The sequence below is a fragment of the Nothoprocta perdicaria genome, unplaced genomic scaffold (genome assembly GCF_003342845.1).
Source record: "Nothoprocta perdicaria isolate Ctin4 unplaced genomic scaffold, notPer1 scaffold_40, whole genome shotgun sequence".
Classification (NCBI taxonomy): domain Eukaryota; kingdom Metazoa; phylum Chordata; class Aves; order Tinamiformes; family Tinamidae; genus Nothoprocta; species Nothoprocta perdicaria.
The window spans coordinates 4,103,473-4,120,147 of NW_020455644.1; the positions used below are offsets into that span (position 1 = coordinate 4,103,473).

The 16,675-nt window shown below is 50.2% G+C and overlaps 1 protein-coding gene and 1 long non-coding RNA gene across 2 annotated transcripts in view; both read right to left on the reverse strand.

Annotated features, from left to right (window-relative positions):
* Positions 1-7,275: 7,275 nt before the first annotated feature.
* On the reverse strand, positions 7,276-8,307 carry LOC112952661. The gene is made up of 2 exons (XR_003250451.1): positions 8,104-8,307; positions 7,276-7,530 (listed from the first exon to the last, which is right to left on the reverse strand). It is a non-coding gene; the product is annotated as an uncharacterized LOC112952661 (long non-coding RNA).
* A 4,997-nt stretch (positions 8,308-13,304) lies between these two features.
* Positions 13,305-16,675, reverse strand: part of RPL14 (ribosomal protein L14) — a 3,861-nt gene continuing 490 nt past the window's right edge. Inside the window, exons 2-6 of the mRNA XM_026045566.1 lie at positions 16,504-16,605; positions 15,841-15,935; positions 15,028-15,127; positions 14,616-14,669; positions 13,305-14,102 (exon numbers count right to left, since the gene is read on the reverse strand). Coding sequence (XP_025901351.1) covers positions 14,016-14,102; positions 14,616-14,669; positions 15,028-15,127; positions 15,841-15,935; positions 16,504-16,605 — 438 coding nt within the window. The 3' untranslated portion in view covers positions 13,305-14,015. The remainder of the gene's footprint in view (positions 14,103-14,615; positions 14,670-15,027; positions 15,128-15,840; positions 15,936-16,503; positions 16,606-16,675) is intronic.

Genomic DNA, 16,675 nt, shown 5'->3' on the forward strand with positions numbered 1-16,675 from the left:
CTGGGCCTGCTCAGCCCGGAGAAGGGGGGATATTGTCAATGGGTATCAGCATTTGAAAGAAGTATTTGGAAGAACTTAAAAGACACAAAGCTGTGGGGTGCAGCTGATGATAAACCCAAGCCCAAACCTGATACTCAGAGAGACCTGGAGAGGAAAAGCTAGATGTCCCACCCCCAGGACAGACTAATGGTGGGACTCGCTGTTCTTATGCTGATAGTGTCCTTGATCATAAATTATGTGATTTTTCACTGGGAAAAAGACCCGAAAGACTCATAATTCTTCTCACCTCTCCTGCACAAATCTCTCAGCCAGGAAAAAGTTAATATTCAGATCTGTGATTGATGGAAAAGGTACTGTTCATCCCAATGCTATGTATGTCGTAACTCAAAACCCATAGATTTAATCCCAGAAGCCAGCACGCTGCACTACAAAAATAAACAGTCTCCTGGACACCATACTGATTTGGCTTAAAGCAAGAAAGTTAAAAGCTTTCAGATGCCTCATACTTCTCCTACCCACATTCAGAATCAGCATCCTTACTACGGGCCCTTGCACTTGGCAAGAGCAGGAGAAATGACGTGTCCTACTGTTGTGGGCATGGATCAAGATGGATCAAGGGGCACAGGCTGCTCTGGGGAGTTGATCCCTTGACCGCTGCAGCAACCTGAGCACCACGCAGGGACCCATCTGCAGCGGCCACCTCCTCCCCTTCCCGCGCTGCTCGCCTCGTCCTGCAGCTCCCAGGAGGCTTCCCTTGCTGTTGCGCCGGAGTCGGGATGTTTCAGACCACCGGTCACATCCGTGCGGGTGGGAAAGCAACACCTTCCCCGGCACACGTGGCTCCCTCTGTGCAACATCTGCGTCCCGGGCAGCCCCTCGGGCTGCACAGCGCTGCCTTTGTTCACCCGGAGCTGCACAGGGTGCTCCCGAGGCGGGCGGCAGCCTGCGGATCACATGCCGGAGGCGCTTGATCCTGATCCTGCCCGCACGCAGCCTCAGAAAAACGTCTGGTTTTCTTCTGCTGAAAAACAATAGGCTTTCTTCCTCCCCAAGACTCCCGGGAATCAGAAGGTCTGGTCCTCGGGGGTTCGTGTTTCAAATGGTGACAAGTGACATCATTGCACCGTTTCTGCAGGACGCCGCAAACGTGGTGAAGTACCAAGCAGTGAGGAACGTGGGAGCCACGACAGATTCCCGTCCCTGCTCGGGCCCTGGTCCTGAATAGGCTCTTTGTGCTTCCCCGGGACTGCTCACCAGCTTGAGCCCAGCATCTGCACCAGTTCGACCCCTTTTCCCTCAACAGCAGCAAGGAGCAGAAATGCCAGAAAGTTGCTGCTTTTTCTCATAAAACCTTTTGCCCTACATGGAGCGTGGGTAATAAGACATTAAAATAAAATCAAATTCTATTTCTTTGGTTGCTCTTGAAGAGGTTGCTAATCCTCCCAAGGAACGCCTGAAAAACTGCTAAGACTTTCTTAAACAGTTTGGCACCTGATCCAGTGAAGCAGCGGCTGTGTTTATTTTATCGAGGAAGGGGGTGCGCTTTTTGTGTAGTTTGGGGAGGAGAGGGGTTGATCTGCTTATATCCCGTTTCGAGGGGCTCTCTGGAGCTAAACCCACGGATTAGCACCAGAAAACAGGAGTACTTGTTCGGGGTCCAGCAGGGCTTTGCAGAGCTTGCTCCAGTCGCTCCCCGCAGCCGAGGGGCAGCCTGCGATTCCCGGGAATGCATTTCAGCAGATTGCACACGTCGGCTGATTCAGTTTCCCCTAAGTTGCTCCAGGTTTTTTTTTTTTTTTTTTTTTCTTCCTGGAGAGCAAGAAAATGCATTCATGGGATTCCAAAGTGCTCCAGCTGGGACGGGAGGCCAGCAGGACAGCAGTGCCTTTCATCATCGGAGGTTTTATTGGAAACAGGCAGAATTGTCTGTACTTGCTCTACACTGGATTTCGGAGAGGCAACTCCATCTTCCTCAGCTTAAACCATCTCTCTGCTCTTCGGAAAGGGAAGAAAATCTGCTCATCTCCTGGCTCTGGCTGCCTCCCGTGTCCCTCAGACCCCATCCTGAGCAGAGCTTCGCAGGAGCAACCCTGGATCCCACCTTTCCTTCTCCTAATGAATCCCACTGGGCACATGATCAGAGCAAGCGCAGTGACAACACCAGCGTCACCCTGCTCAAGGGGGGGCTTTTTCTTCCAGGCAAGGCAAATAGCTGCAGGCAAACTGGAATTACTGAATATTTGAAGCAGAAGGGGTAATTAAAGCACTGGGTGTCCATGCCAAGGCACTAATAAAGCACAATCAGATCCTCCTCTTTTTAGTGCCTCATACTAAGGGAATGACAGAGGAATTGGATATCTATGCCTGCTAAAGTTTAAAACCATAAGAAAGAAGATGTCTCTTCAATGCAGTCATCCCGCAGCATTCACTGCTCCAGGAGATCGGAGCGCCATGAAGAGCATCTGGGTTGTAAAAGCAGCGGGCTGCAGCTGCAGGATCAATACTGACATTTGTGGCGTTTATCCAGGGGCTGGGGGACAGCGATGCTGTCAGACAGCAAAGCCAGCCCTACGTCCTGCTCCCAGCCTCCCCTGGATCCATGCAGGGCTCGGCTCCCTTTCCCGGGCACCCTTTCCCGCGTTCCCGGCCAGCCCGCAGCGCGCTCCGAGGCCAAACCACGGAACATAAACACCTCTTTGGATGCTGAAGGGAGCTGGATGCAGAGAGCTGCCAGCTCCCTGCCTTGCGACGGTAACTGTCACACAGCACAGCCCTTCCCATGGGAGAGAGAGCTTCCCCGGCGCAGGAAGAATGGAAAACCCGGGGACAAATGAGCAGCCTGCTCATTCTGAGCCACAGAACTCCAAATAGCCCCTGCAAACTGCAGGCAGCAGGCAGTACCTGGAAACACCGGCACGTCCCAGGCCCGCTCTCCCGAGGCTGGCGAGGCCGAACCACCCATTGGCGCGAGGAGCCCGGGGAGCCGGGTCCCACGGAGGGGTCGCTGCGACCACGGGAGCCGCGCGGACTCTCATCCGCGCGCCCGGCGGCTCCGACGTGCTCGCCAAGCGCCTGGCAGCACCAGCACCACCACCTCCTGAGCTTGTTCCATCACCTCCTGAGCTTGTTCCATCACCTCCTGAGCTTGTTCCAAGACTCCGTTTAGACAGGCAGGCGTCCCCCTGCTCTCCTGTTCCAAGAGCACACGGCTGTGCCCAGGCCAAGGTTTTCCAAGGGATGCAGCGGGACAGGACTCCTCTGCAAGGCGTCCCCTCGCCGAGCAATCCCTGCAATACCGGCTAGTCCCTGATTTTGAGAGGTTGGAAACCCCTGGATGGAAGGGGTTTTATGTGTGTGGTGTGAGGGCACTCAGCCCGAGTGCAACACCCACTCCCTACGGCTCTGGGTGCTCCCTGCGGACAGGGACTGTCTGCGCTAACTCTGGTTTTACGCAAAGAAACCTTTCGGGTTTGTCCAGAGCGCGTCCCAAGCTGGAGTGCCAAAACTGAATGGCATTGGAGAGGCACAGGCTGCGGATGGAGGGGAGCAAGATAGTGGCGGGAACACCCATTTCCCCAAGTGGGAACCCTCGCCAAACTGTCCCTTTTGTCACGTTTTGGGCAAACCGCCCCCTCTCACGCTGCCTACGCGCCCCTCAGCTCCGCTGCCCGGGCTCCTTGCTTGCCCCAAACTATAATCCACTCTCACAAAGTAGTTAAATACGCTTCCTCCGCTTAAATTCTCCTTGCTCCAGAGGAGTTTTGCCAGGCGGAAAGTCACGGGCGCTCTCCCCTCGCCAGCAGAGCTGCCTTGGTCTGGCTCAGGAACTGGGTCTCCAGGGCTCTCTGGAGCTCTGTGCCCACCCTGGGAGCCTGGACCTGCACGGATGGGCTGGAGCAGAGCAGAGCCACGTCTCGCCAGCTCTTCCCACCACGGCTTCAGCAGCGAACCCCCTAGATCCTACCATGCCGGGGCCGCGGAGCGCGCCGCCCTCGTCCTGCAGCCTCTGGCTCGGCGCACTCCGGCGCGGGACGCGCACGCGGTCCTCTCCTCCCGCTGCTGGGAGCCACCTGCGGGGCTCCGGCGCAGAACCGGGTCCTCTCACGGAAAACAGGAGGGGGAAAAGCTCAAACGGCTCCAGCGAGCAGAGGAGGCGCCTCCCCTCGCCAGATGTGGCCGTGCCAGGACCACCAGCTCCGGCGGCTCCGTGTCCCCACGGTGGTGCCGGCGGCTCCCCGCGCGGCCGGGGAACGCGCTCCGACTCGGGCTGTGCCTTTCCAAAGTGTGCAGCGCCCGGACCCACCTCCGTGGGGAGGGGAGAGCGGAGCAGAGGCGGCCAAGGGGGGAACGGCCCTTCCAGGAGTCCCGTTTTCACAATAAGAGCCCTTGGCGCCACTCTCTCCCGGAGCGCCCGGGCTGCCTCCAGCTCCGGTGCGCGGGAATGGGGTCTCCTCCGGAGCCCGGCTCTTCTCCAAACCCCTGGTGTGGCTCTGCAAATGTGCATGAGCATGGGCCAAAAACGGGGGGTTTTGCACACCACTGTCATCCGGACGGGTCGTTTCCCACTCATCCTTAACATTTGGCATCTGCCACAACAGCCTGACCCACCTCGGCTTGGGGCCACCTTTCATGATCAGGTGTTGTCCATGTGATGGAATGGGGACGTCCACGGGGACGAGGCGCTGCCGTCGGGGTGTGCAGAGATGGACTGTGGGCACGTGCATCATGAGTCGTTGGTGCCAGCTCGTTTGGGGAGCGTTCGCTTTCATCTCCTGTCCTTAATTTTGCAGTGATTCAATTTATATGCAATGCTCTGTCAAAACGATTGCTGTTGGTGCAATGGCAGTGCGAGTCTTGAGTGACAGGCCAAGCACTCTGGCTTGTCTCTCTGGGTTGCCTCTCCTTACAAATATCCATTTAAAATGCAAGCAAATGCAAATCCTGACATCTGAGGATTTTGCTATGAGAAACAGGCTTGTCTGGCTGCAGTAGGAGTCAGGCTTAAAGGATCAGTGGCCAAACTGGTACTATGAATCCACACAGCCTGCAGCCACACGCTCCAGTCTCAGCATTTTGAAATTTTGATTGGATCCTCTCCTGCCCCTGGAGCTTTTTTTTCTTCTTTTGTTTTGTTTTTTAATTATTTCACAGTAAAAATCACATTAAAAGTGCAGCAAGACCTGAGAACAGAATGCATTGCAACCACTGCTCCCGAGGAAGCTCAGGAGCTCTGCTCTGTTATCGGGGACCCTGTCGTTGTCCTGCCAATCCCAGGAAACGTGGGAGCCAGACCTCTTGCTGAAAGCATTTCTGCTTTCCAAGGAGCAGACAGGTTTTGTCTGGGCATCCTGTCTCTGTCCGGCTCCCGAGCGACGGGATCAGCCTGGGCTGCCCCTGCAGCCGGGGATGATGCAGGAACGGCCCCACAGGAGCCCCGTGTTGCAGCCCCATCAGCAGGATCGGCTCCTTGCAGCCTCTCGCACATCTTTTCCCCCCAGATCAGCACAGTCACCCCAAGGCAGCTCTGCTTTGCCCTTTCTCACTGCAGGGACGTTTCTCTCCCCATATATTTTCCTGCAGGGAACTGGCTCTCTTCACCTGCAGCCCTCTCTGACTTTGTCATCCACTCCCCCTGGCTCCATCCCTGCGCGCTGGTTTGCTCCCGTCCTTGGCTTCCTGCAGCCCGTTTTAGAGGGAGAAGCAGAAGGAAAAGCCTCACTCTCATCTCCCAGGGACTGATTTTCCCAGGGGCAGATTTTCCATGGCTCCAAGAAGCTCTTGCACAGTGGGGACAACTGAGAAAGAAGGAGCAGCAAAATAGGCTGAGGAGAGCGGGCAGGCAAAAAGGGGTGTCCAGAAAAGCAAGGGCTGATGCTGGAGTCTCAGCCAAGATGCCCTGCCATTCCCTGGGCCAAAGGTTTCCCAAGCCTGTTTCTTTGCACCCAGTTTACACAAGGGGAGATGCTGCTTTGCTCCCCTGCACAGGGCCCAGAGCAAGGGGCTCTTACCTTTAGACCACGTAAATATTTTGTCAATTTGGTGGTATCGCAGTGCAGATCAAAGAAACCTACAGAGAGCAAAGCACAGCAAAAGGACATAGATGCTGCTACGACCACGAGAGCACAAGGACCTCTGTGCTCCTAGAAATGTGGCCATTTTCTGGTCCACAACCTGCCTCTGCTTCACAACCTGGCTTACCTCCCCTCTTGCTCGTTCTGGTGAGGAAATACCCAATGCGAAGGGATGGAAGCAACTAGATTGCTTTGCTTATGGAAATATCTTCTTCTCTTCATCTTTCAGTCCCGGCAGACTAGCATTCATTTTGACTTTGGGAGCTGCAGACAGTCAGCAGGGAGGGGACGGATTTCAAAAGCGCCTGCAAGGAACAGAAAGCTGTTCTCTCTCTGAGAAAATAACGTTGAAGGGTTGGGATTTTTTGCCTTTTTTTTTTTTTTTTCCCCTCTCCATTTAGAGACGTGTGAGGCTCTAATGAGTTTGAGGGACGATGAATGCAGCTTTCTACATACGCCAAGATAATTATAAGCTTGAATGGCTTTCTGAGACCCAAACCCTACCCAGATAAATCACTGCCTATCAGACACTGATGACAAATGAGCTGCTCAGAAAGCCTTTGAATTTCTCTCTTTTTTTTTTCTGAGTTCTCTCTCATATCTGTTGGTAATGGGCCTTGACACTTTCAGTAAGAAATAAGCCTTAAGAAGACCCTGATACTTCAGCAGCTGTGAAGAAGGTGGCAAATCCAGGCTATAGGGACCATGAAGGCAGACAGAGCAGGAGGCGAGGGGGCTGCTGCCGGGGAGCTGGGTCTGGGTCGGGCATCGTGGTCCACACGTTCACACCCAGAGCATGGGCTGCTGCTGAGGAGCAAAGTCGCTGCCAAGCTGAGGTTGGGTCCAAGGTCCAAGAGCGAAACCATCACCATGCTCCGCTTCTCCTGCCTCCGGCCTCAAGGTGGACAAGATTGAGGTCCTAACAGGATAAAAACAGACGGGATGGGGACAATTTCTCCAAAGCTGTGACGTGTGGGAACAGATTCTTTTCTCTCACGTTTTTTCAGTACTCGTGGGGAAGCGGAGCCCGCCCAGGTCACCTCCAGAACGCGCTGCGTTTTCATGAAAACGCTGCAGAATTTGCACACCCCCCTAGAGATCATTAGCGTGAATGAAGGCTCCCAGGCTGCTCTGTCCCCATCTGCCTGACTCGAGACAGAGGGCAGGGGGGCACATCCTGGAGGAGAGAATTCCTTTATAAACAGCATTTGAAATGCCAGAGAGCGACATCTGCAGAGAAACCATACGCTCTCCGAAGGTGCCTGCTTTATGCCTCCCATAAATATCTGCTGTATCCTGCTTGCTGTCATGACTCAGATGCAAGAATACGGAGGAAGGGACAAAGTTATTAAGTCTTTCAGACGTGCTTACTCATTCTTCTGGCTTACGCTTGAGGTAAGTGCTAGAAACTCCACGTGGCTTTTTGGAGAGTAGCATTGTTTCTGCAGGAACTGTGATTCTGTGATGATTCGAGTGAGTTAGGGCTTTTTTTTTTTTTTTAATAATAACCTATTTAATGTCTCACACGTTGTTGCAGAGGGCTATCTTGAAAGCTTCCCTCTCTTATGCTAGAAATTGCCCATAGCACCCAAGATGTTCCCAAGCTACCAAAGATGGCACAGCGGGGTGAGTGCTCTCCCAACACTCCACCTTGTTCCTCCAGTTTTCCCCTTCTATAAGGGCAACAAGAAGAGACAGGCCGTCTCTTCTATAAGACCCAGCACTTGGGTGAATCAAACCACCGTTTTCTTGGATTGTGACCATTTAAAATCAAGGGATCCAAGCCACTATTATTTACGATCCCACTACTCCGGTGCCATCTGCAAACTTTCCTAGCAAGTGTACGCGCCTGTCTCTGTGTACGCTCTGCTCGCTCATTGTTTCAAAACACTGGATGATGTCGGATGAAGAACAACCCCGCTCCCCACTCCAGAAAAAGCCTCCATCCCTGGTATCTCCCTAGTAACATCCGGAGCTCTGGTTTTGCGCCAGTTGCTCATCTAACATGTAAAGCAGGCGCTCCAAAGGATACAACTTTGCGGATCCGAGCGGCATATGGAGCCAAGGCAGTTGCCTTGGAGACATCCCCGCCGCCTGCCAACACAGATGCCTCGGTCTCCTCAGAACGGCAGCGGACATCCGACCTGCCCTCTCTGGCGTGACACCGCGCTGATCGGCAGCAGTTACGCGCTTTGGCTCCTCATTCTGCCATCCATCCATTGCTTCAGAGTCATAAAAGGTGGCTGTGAAAAGCCAAAGACAAGACTGGGAATTATTTTTAAAGTCTCCAAAATTGCACGTGTATAGCTCCACGGATATATCTTTTTATACACACACAAACACACATATATATATTATATATATATATATGTGTATATAAAGCCTAACAGTTGAAAATACTGCTCAAATTCTTGCAGTTCTACATGGGTAGCTCAGGATTACTCTTGCTGGTTCGGGGATCTCCTCAGCTAATTCCCTTGGGCTCCTGAGCAGGGGGCACCCTGAGCAAGAGCTTCTCTTGCTCGGTAGGTGCTTTGGGAGAGGTGATGGGCCTAGTGGGGCTCTATGGGGAACGGGGTCTCTCCATGCTCCACAGGCAGGGCTGTTGCTAAAGCAGGATGTTTCCATTCACCATCCTCCTATCGTATCATGTGACTGCTCTGCCACCATTTTTTTGGGAAGCCAGTGTCCAAAAGGGAGCGTGGATGTGCCCAAGGGAAGTGCACGGCGCTACCTGCGAGTTGGACTTTGGCCTGGGCGGCAGAGGAGTGGGGTTCACGTAGGTGTCCTGGCTCTCAAAGGGATTTTCAGAGATATAAAAGTTGCTGTTTCTATGCACAGGAGGCAAGGCCGGGAGCCGTGAGCACAGCCTGGCCCCACAGGGGTGGCAAGTGGGGACGCGGTGGCCCCCGTGTCCACAGGGCACCTAGCTGGAATAGGGCTGTCCCTGCACCCCAGCCTCTCCAGCTCTGATCTGTGGGACTGCACAGGAGCAAGCGGAAAATGAGCACTGTTTGATGCACGGAACATTTTCTCTCCTCCAAAAAACAGAGAAAGAGAGAGGAAGGAGAAGACGGGAACAATCTGTTTCTTTTCCTGGGAGGAAGCTATTGGCATATGTTTGAATGGGGTCCATAAAGACACTGTATTTGCTGCTTACATACCTCTGCAATAGGGAAAAGTGCTTTGTCACCGAGGCAGTAGGGCAGAAGAAAATACAGGCACTAAAACAGAGTAGTCAGGCGCTGCAGCAGCATTTAATCCCAAAGCTTTGGCTTGTGGCTGCTGAAAAAGAGGCCTGACCGACAACATATGGGCTCATGAATCTTTCCTGACAGCCCTGCAGTTAGAGAAGCGAGGAGCAGAGCCTGCGGGTCGTTAATTGGTCATGAATAAACGCAGGCAGCAATTAGAAGCTTCTAATAACTGAAGGAATTAAGTTCTGCAAACTGGGGAGGGACAGTGACCTGGGAGCCCGTATTGCACCCGGACAAAGCTACGGAGGATGGAATGGGGGCGGATCATGGGGTGAAGGGCTTGACATTGCAATGGATGGCTTGGGATATTTGCTTTGTTGGCATCCTCGGGGAAGGAAACGGGAGCAGACTTGGCTGAGGTTTGACCAGATTTCTACTGGCTTTGTCCTGCGTTTCGGGGTTCGTTGCCACTGAGGTCTGGAGGAAATTTGTCTTCCCACTTCCCTCTCCCAAAACAGAGAGTCCATCTTTCCTTAGTCGGCAAACCCTTCACTCCAAATGGTTGAGGTGATGGCCCTGGAGCTTGGCTGCTCCCAAGCCTGGAGTAGAAGCAATCCTTGGCTTGGAGTGGAAGGAAGATCTCTCTTCTCTGGAGATCTTTAAAACCCGCTTGGACGCAGCCCTGTGTCCCGTGCTCTGGGTGACCCTGCGTGTGCAGGGGGGTTGGACTAGATGACTCCTGGAGGTCCCTTCCAACCTTAAGCATTTTGTGATTCTACGAATCCATCTTTTCCATCTAAACAACAGGGGCCTCCTTGGACTCCTTGGTGACAAAACATTTTCTCACCATCAATCATTCTCCAGCTTCCCTCTGGTATCCTCAGCACCATGGGGCTGGTTAGCAGCTTCTGCCTCAAACACCGGGCAATCCTCATCGCAGGAGACTGGTTTAAAACACGAACGAGAGCACTTTTCTCCACAAGAGGCTTCTGGAACACGTTACCACAGGACTGAGGCGGCAGTTAGCATGAGCAGCCTCGAAAGACTAGACAGACTCAGCACACAGGACTAGGAGACCACAAAACCACCATTCCGAGACCGGGAACACGTCCCACTCTGTAAAACCCATGGCTGGAGAGAACCACAGCCCCCTCCTGGCAATTCCCTGCTTCCCACCATATGCCTCCCAGGAAAACCAAACCGTGGCCTCACCAGCAGGCATCACGGGCAGCCAGGGAGCAGCTCCATAGTGAAGGGTTCTTCTCCTCCAGGGCCCTGCTGGGCTGGGAGCAGGGCCCTTGTTCACCTCGGGGACGAGGACTGGGCGCATCCCGCAGGGCTGCAGCTTCCCTGGGCAGCCCCCCAGGCCCTGCACTCTGCTCCAGCGGCCAGAGCGACGGCACCGCCAGCTTGCCAGGCTCCACCGGGCCATAAACCCCCTCATTCTCCTCCATTATCTACTGAGACCTCCAGCATGAGCGAAGACTCACACGCGCACCGTGACCAGGACAGGAAGAAGAAATAAAAATAGGGGAAAAAAAAGAGCAAGAAGACGCTTTAAAAGCTATTCTGGGGTACTGCAGAGGAAGAGGTTGGAGGAAAGGCAGTGGGGGTGGGATCTACAAGCCCATTTCCCAACCTTTTAGATCACCTCAATATAGTACCTGACTACGATAGAGCCAACAACAGCTGACTGTGCGACGGCTCCTGCCAGCAGAGACTCGACCTGAGACCCTAGGAGGTCTTGCCCGAAAGAGCAAAGAAAGAGGCCCTGAAAAACACCTGCCCGGCAGGAGGCCACTGGGGACGCGTTAAACAGCGCGTCCTCTACGCGAGGACTGGGTCAAGGCATCCTGAGCAGGAGGAGGGGGGTCTGCACCGGCCCAACGCCCAGGCTCGGGGGCTGCAGTCGGCAGGGAACCGGTTGTGCAGAGGCCCCGACCCAGCTGCCGCTGCCCCACGCAGTCCCAGGCTGCGCTGGAGTCGTCTTCGGCTCCTCCAGCAAGGAAGCAGGTTCTCTCGCTCCTCTGGAGCAAACTTCCCACTCCCCTAAGGAGAAGGCTGGAGATTTCAACAGGGTAACCCCAATTTCTCCAGCCAAAGATGACAGTTAACACGCAGGTAGCTACAAGAGCAAATGATTTGAAAACATCACGGCAACCACCCAGGCAAACCAGGGCTAGAGGGTTACTTGTAGCTGGGATATAAATATCAGTAAATCATTAGTATTTGCAGCTATTGTCCAGCAAAATACCTTTTGGCCAACTCTAAGGACAAAAGGATCTTCACAAAGAGACAGACTGGTCTCCAGAGTTGGTGCCACCGCCTTTGGTGCTTTTCAGCCCAGTGCAGCAGAGCTGTCCCAGCCGCGCCAGCCTGCACAGCGACTGGAGGAGGTCAGCACTGCCATCCCGTGGCCGGCTGCGGGAGGGAAGCCGCCCTGCTTCGGGACTCATTTCTGTATCCCATAGAGTTCTACATCCCACTAAAAACTCGCAAGCTAGCACCTACAAAACCATGAGAATATGAGAACAGATGCCATTAACGTACAAGTACTCTCAAATGAAAAAGTTTAGCTATGTTTAACTGGGTTTATCTCCTGTTGAAGACCTGGAGATTAACAATAAAATGTTGTTTCCGATCCTTCCAGCATAGGCAGCATAAGGTATCTGGAACAAGGCAGGCTACTGACATGACACAAAGCTGCTGTAGCTGCAAAAGGCTTCAGAAGGGTTTCTTGTGTTGAGAAAAAGGGCACCAGATGCTGCTCATGGGGAACATGCTGTGAGAAAGACATGGTGCACTTACTAAATAAGACATATATTTTTAAGAGACTATTTTTTGTCTAACGCGTGAAGAACCTTCTCATCGTAACACAGCCTTAGACTTTAATGCGAGAACATCCCTTCCCATCACACAGGGCCACAGTGAAACCACCGGTACTTGGCTCCCTCTGTGGACGTTTTGCAGTTAACTTGCACAAAAACTGAGCTGTTTCAGAGGGCGGCTCCTCTGCTGAATCCCCCCTGCCACGTGCACCAGTGAGCACAGGCCCCACAGCCCCGCGACGACCGGGCTCCTCACAAGCGAAGAACTTCCACACTCCAGCAGAGAACTCTGGAAAAGCTGCACGCCACTTACCCTGAATTCAAGCACAGCTCTCCCTGAAGAGATTAAGGCTCCTCTTCAGAACAATGGGAACTTTACAGGTTATAAAACACTTAATAGCTGGAAAGACATTTCAGAGGTACCTCTACAGCTGCCAGGTGCTACTGGTGGGAATGAAAACACTGAGCAAATTGCTGTCATTGTAAATAAAATTATTCTTCAGGAGCAAATGCCTTTAAGGAAGGCTAAACAATATAGAAAAAGCATTTGTGAACTCATAACTATCAAGAATACATCAATTTTCCATCTTTCATATAGCTGAACCCCTGCCTCTCCCAAAGGAGCAGCTCTCCCAAGGCCTCCCTGTTCCAAACCTTTTAAGTTATTGTTCTAGTTTCACAATAGATCCATTTAACCACTTGAAAATCCAATTTAAAACAAGGCTTCCTGATGCTTGTAAATACATTTTCACCTGAATTGGCATTGCTTCTGCGTTTGTTCCTTATTTGCTGTAGCCATTCATACCGCCCATACACTGGAACTCAATTTCCACAGGCTGAGAAACAGCTTAAGCAAGCAGTATTTACTCAGAGGCACTTTTTAAAAATCATTATTTTAAAATCCAGAACAACTTTAATCTGTTCATCAACATATCTGACAAAATAGAAACACTGCCAAATATATTTTTTAAAAAACTGAAGCTCTTACAACCTTCATTTTTTAGATACATATTCTCCCTCCTCAATTTTATACCTGGTCCTAAAAATAATTTGCTTTTTGGTTACAAAAGGGACTTCTGTGACTTTTTCATTCATTATAAATAAAATGTATCCTCCATGGCAAAAAAAATACATAGAAAAAAGCATATGGAAGAGAGGGATGCTGGTATTTAAAGAAATGTAAACACTATTTGAGAACATGAAGACTAAGTAAATCAGTATCTCATAGGGATTTCAAGTCATTTTTTAGATTATATCCCCTTTTACTTAATGGCTTTGATTAAGAAGAAGTGTAATTAGGCTCAAGCCCTGATACAGGCTATTAAATTCAAAACATTCTGGAAAGAAAGCATGCTTGAGTAAAGCCATCAGTTATCTTACAGGACAATGGGAGTTATGAGAAATCTACAACATTGAAGTTATCAAGTCACCTGTTATAGAGAAACAAGCTCAAAAAAAAGAACACTTGAGAGACTTTGAACGGCACCCTGTCACACTACAACAGCCCTGGTTCAGCTGGTGCCTGAATATATACCAAAAAGAGGAAGTTTATCTGACCATTGTTTCATGGAGACTGCACATAGCTTTATTTGTTCCTAAACCTCTCCCAGCAAACTGCTTTAAGACACCTGATGATCTGGACTGCTCCCTTCATCAACTGGGTGTGCAATAACCATTAAGCAATACTGGGAATTGGTACTAAGCACAGGCCACGTGGGCATCTTGGCTGAGAGTGACAGAAACACAAGGAACCCAACACTGACATCAGCAAATATCACAGCCAATTCTTTGCCAGAAGCAAAAGCGAACACACGTTACCCCTGTGGGTAGTTTAAATCAGATATTTAACCATTCATCAATTAAAAATGAAAAGCCGAAACACAGACACGTTAAGTGAAACACACAGTTAGAAGTTTATTCTACTTCTGTGCCTTCTGTAACTTCTTGCCTTTTTTAGAAGCTTGCTTCAGGAGCTTCTTCATTTCATGCTTGATGATCCTGTTTCTCTGTTAAGAAAAAAAAAGTCATATTACTACTCCGAATGAAATAACTCTTCATACATGTTATTCCTTAATTTCATTTCTCAGCCTCTCCCCTTTTGGATAACTATCCCTTGCTAACCAGATTATGTTTTAATAAATCAGAGAGTTTATCATGTATTACATACAAAATAGCAAATTCAATCTAAACTGTTTTGATGACCTACCAAGTCAGCAGCATCATTCAGGCTGGTTACTTGAGTATATCTTACATATAGCTATGTTTAATAACAAATGCAAGAGTAACAGAAACCCCTGAAAAAGGTCTGATTTCACTGCATGCAATTCCTTCCTTCTTCAGCTATAAGTTAGAAGACTGATACACAAGATGTTTGATGAACTGCTTAAGAGAAAGGGATGGGTAAAGAATCATCAGAAATTCAAGCTATTCACACATTTTGGGTCATTCCATAACAAAATACAAAAATACAGGAAAGGTTTTTATAAGATTTGAATCTGCAGTTAAAGGAGATCACTTACCATTTTCTTCGCTTTCATGACCTTGTAGCGATCAAAGTCAGTCATTTTGGCTTTCTGTTTGAAAAGAATCAATCATGAAGTTTTGGTATCTATATAAATAAGCAGTAACTACTTCAGTGTCTCAAAATATTTCACAAATAACTCTGAACAACTCCAAATGAAGGCTACGTACACCTCAGGAACTGATTTAGCCGTTTTATGCTTTTCCTGGAAAAGTAACTTATAGAAGTGGTTGAACAAAATAAGCATTTGCTGTAAAAGCATAAGGCTGAAAAGCACAAAAGAGCTCAAAAAGCTGTCAGTAACTTCAAATAATCCATACCTTAACCTCCAAGAGTACACAGTGTGTTAGACTGCCACTAGTTTTAACGAGTCTAGCTGGCACTGCGTGTATTTCGGCCGAAAATCATACCTTTTCTCTGGCTTCAATCTTCTTTGCCCACCTTGTGGCTGCCCACTTCTCATTAATATTTTCCTTCTCCCAGGCAAGGCGCACACACTTCTGACGAGCACTGCATTTGGAAAGGCAGATATTTATATTTCCACATATACACATGCTTATACATACACACGCACAGGTAGGAACATTTCTTCACTGACAGCAGCCCACACAATTTAGTGCAAGAGACGATCATCCTCCCACACCATACACACATTATTTAATGGCTACATCTCACCACGTGCTAAGTCAGCAGCACACACACTTCCATGGACTAAGCTAGCATTTACCCAAGAAAATGTTTGGCTAAGACAAACAGAGGGGCTACCCCAAAAGAAATTCTCACACAATATGATATCTAAAACCAAGGAAAATCTTGTATTAACAGGCTAAGGAAGAGAGTGAGCGCAGCTTCCTACCTTTCCAGCACAGTTCTATAGGAAGGGAATATATGCAATGCCTGAAGGTGATCTAAGCAGATGTTTAAGACACCATGGACACAAAAGGAAAGTCACACAGTGTTAGTGCAAGCACTGCTGTAAGTTGCCTAGGGCAGCCTGTTGTTTCCTTCCACTTTCCTGAGCACTGGTTTCCAGTCAATACTCAGTGAAATCTTTGATGTATTCAACTGGTAACACAGTCTGCCAAGTTTCTACTACACCCAGATTTATCAATTCAATTAACATTACACTAACTTTCTCCATTCAGCAGGCATCAAATCACATAATTCAGGCATCAAGGGACACATCATGTTTTACAGAAGCCAAAAGAAGACAGAGAACTCACCTGTGTGGGAACTTGAGAACGAAGTCAGTGAGCTGCATGCACTTGAAAGGCATAGCCTGCCTCCTGACACCACTGCAGGGGCCATCAACCAGTGCCTGAAACGAGAAAACACACGTTCATTAGCAGTTTTCCCAACATGTTTGATTTAGACATTAGCTTCCTAATAACTTGTGAAGTGCAACTTGCCAAAAACAATCTGAAACAAGTTTCGTGCTGCCAAACCCAGAGGCGAGCACGTCTTGCACACGAAACACAACTCTACAGCAAGGCTTCTAAAAGCCCATCTTTGCCTTTGGAAGAAGGAGCTGACTTGGGAAGGCTATGCAGAAATAAGATCACGTACTTTACCATTCCCTTCTCTTTTTCAGAAATATTCACCGAAGCACATCCTAGCCCAAGCATTTACCTTAGACATAATGGTAATTCCATTCATAACTTTTAGACACCTACCTGGTGCTTGACTACAAGGACAAGAGTCCAAGACCTCACACCTCTAGTGATAATAAAGAGGTAGGAATTGTATCTTATTGCCTGAGAACTTAAAAGCAAGCAGCTTTTAAGGCACCTACATCAGTAAGAGATACCAAAGAAGGGATTTTTGACTTGCTCGCTAAGAATAAATAAATAATAACGAGGAAAGCGGGCCGGGCGCCCTGGGCTCACCCTGTTCTGGTCGATGACATCCACGATGGCCACGAGCTTGCCGGCGTGCGGCCCGAAGGAGACGAAGGCGACCCTGCCGATCTCCACGAAGCGCTTGAACACCTGGGGGGCGCGCGGGGCCACGCGCGTGAGGCCGCGAGTGGCCCGAGGCCGCGGGCGACCACGCGAGGCC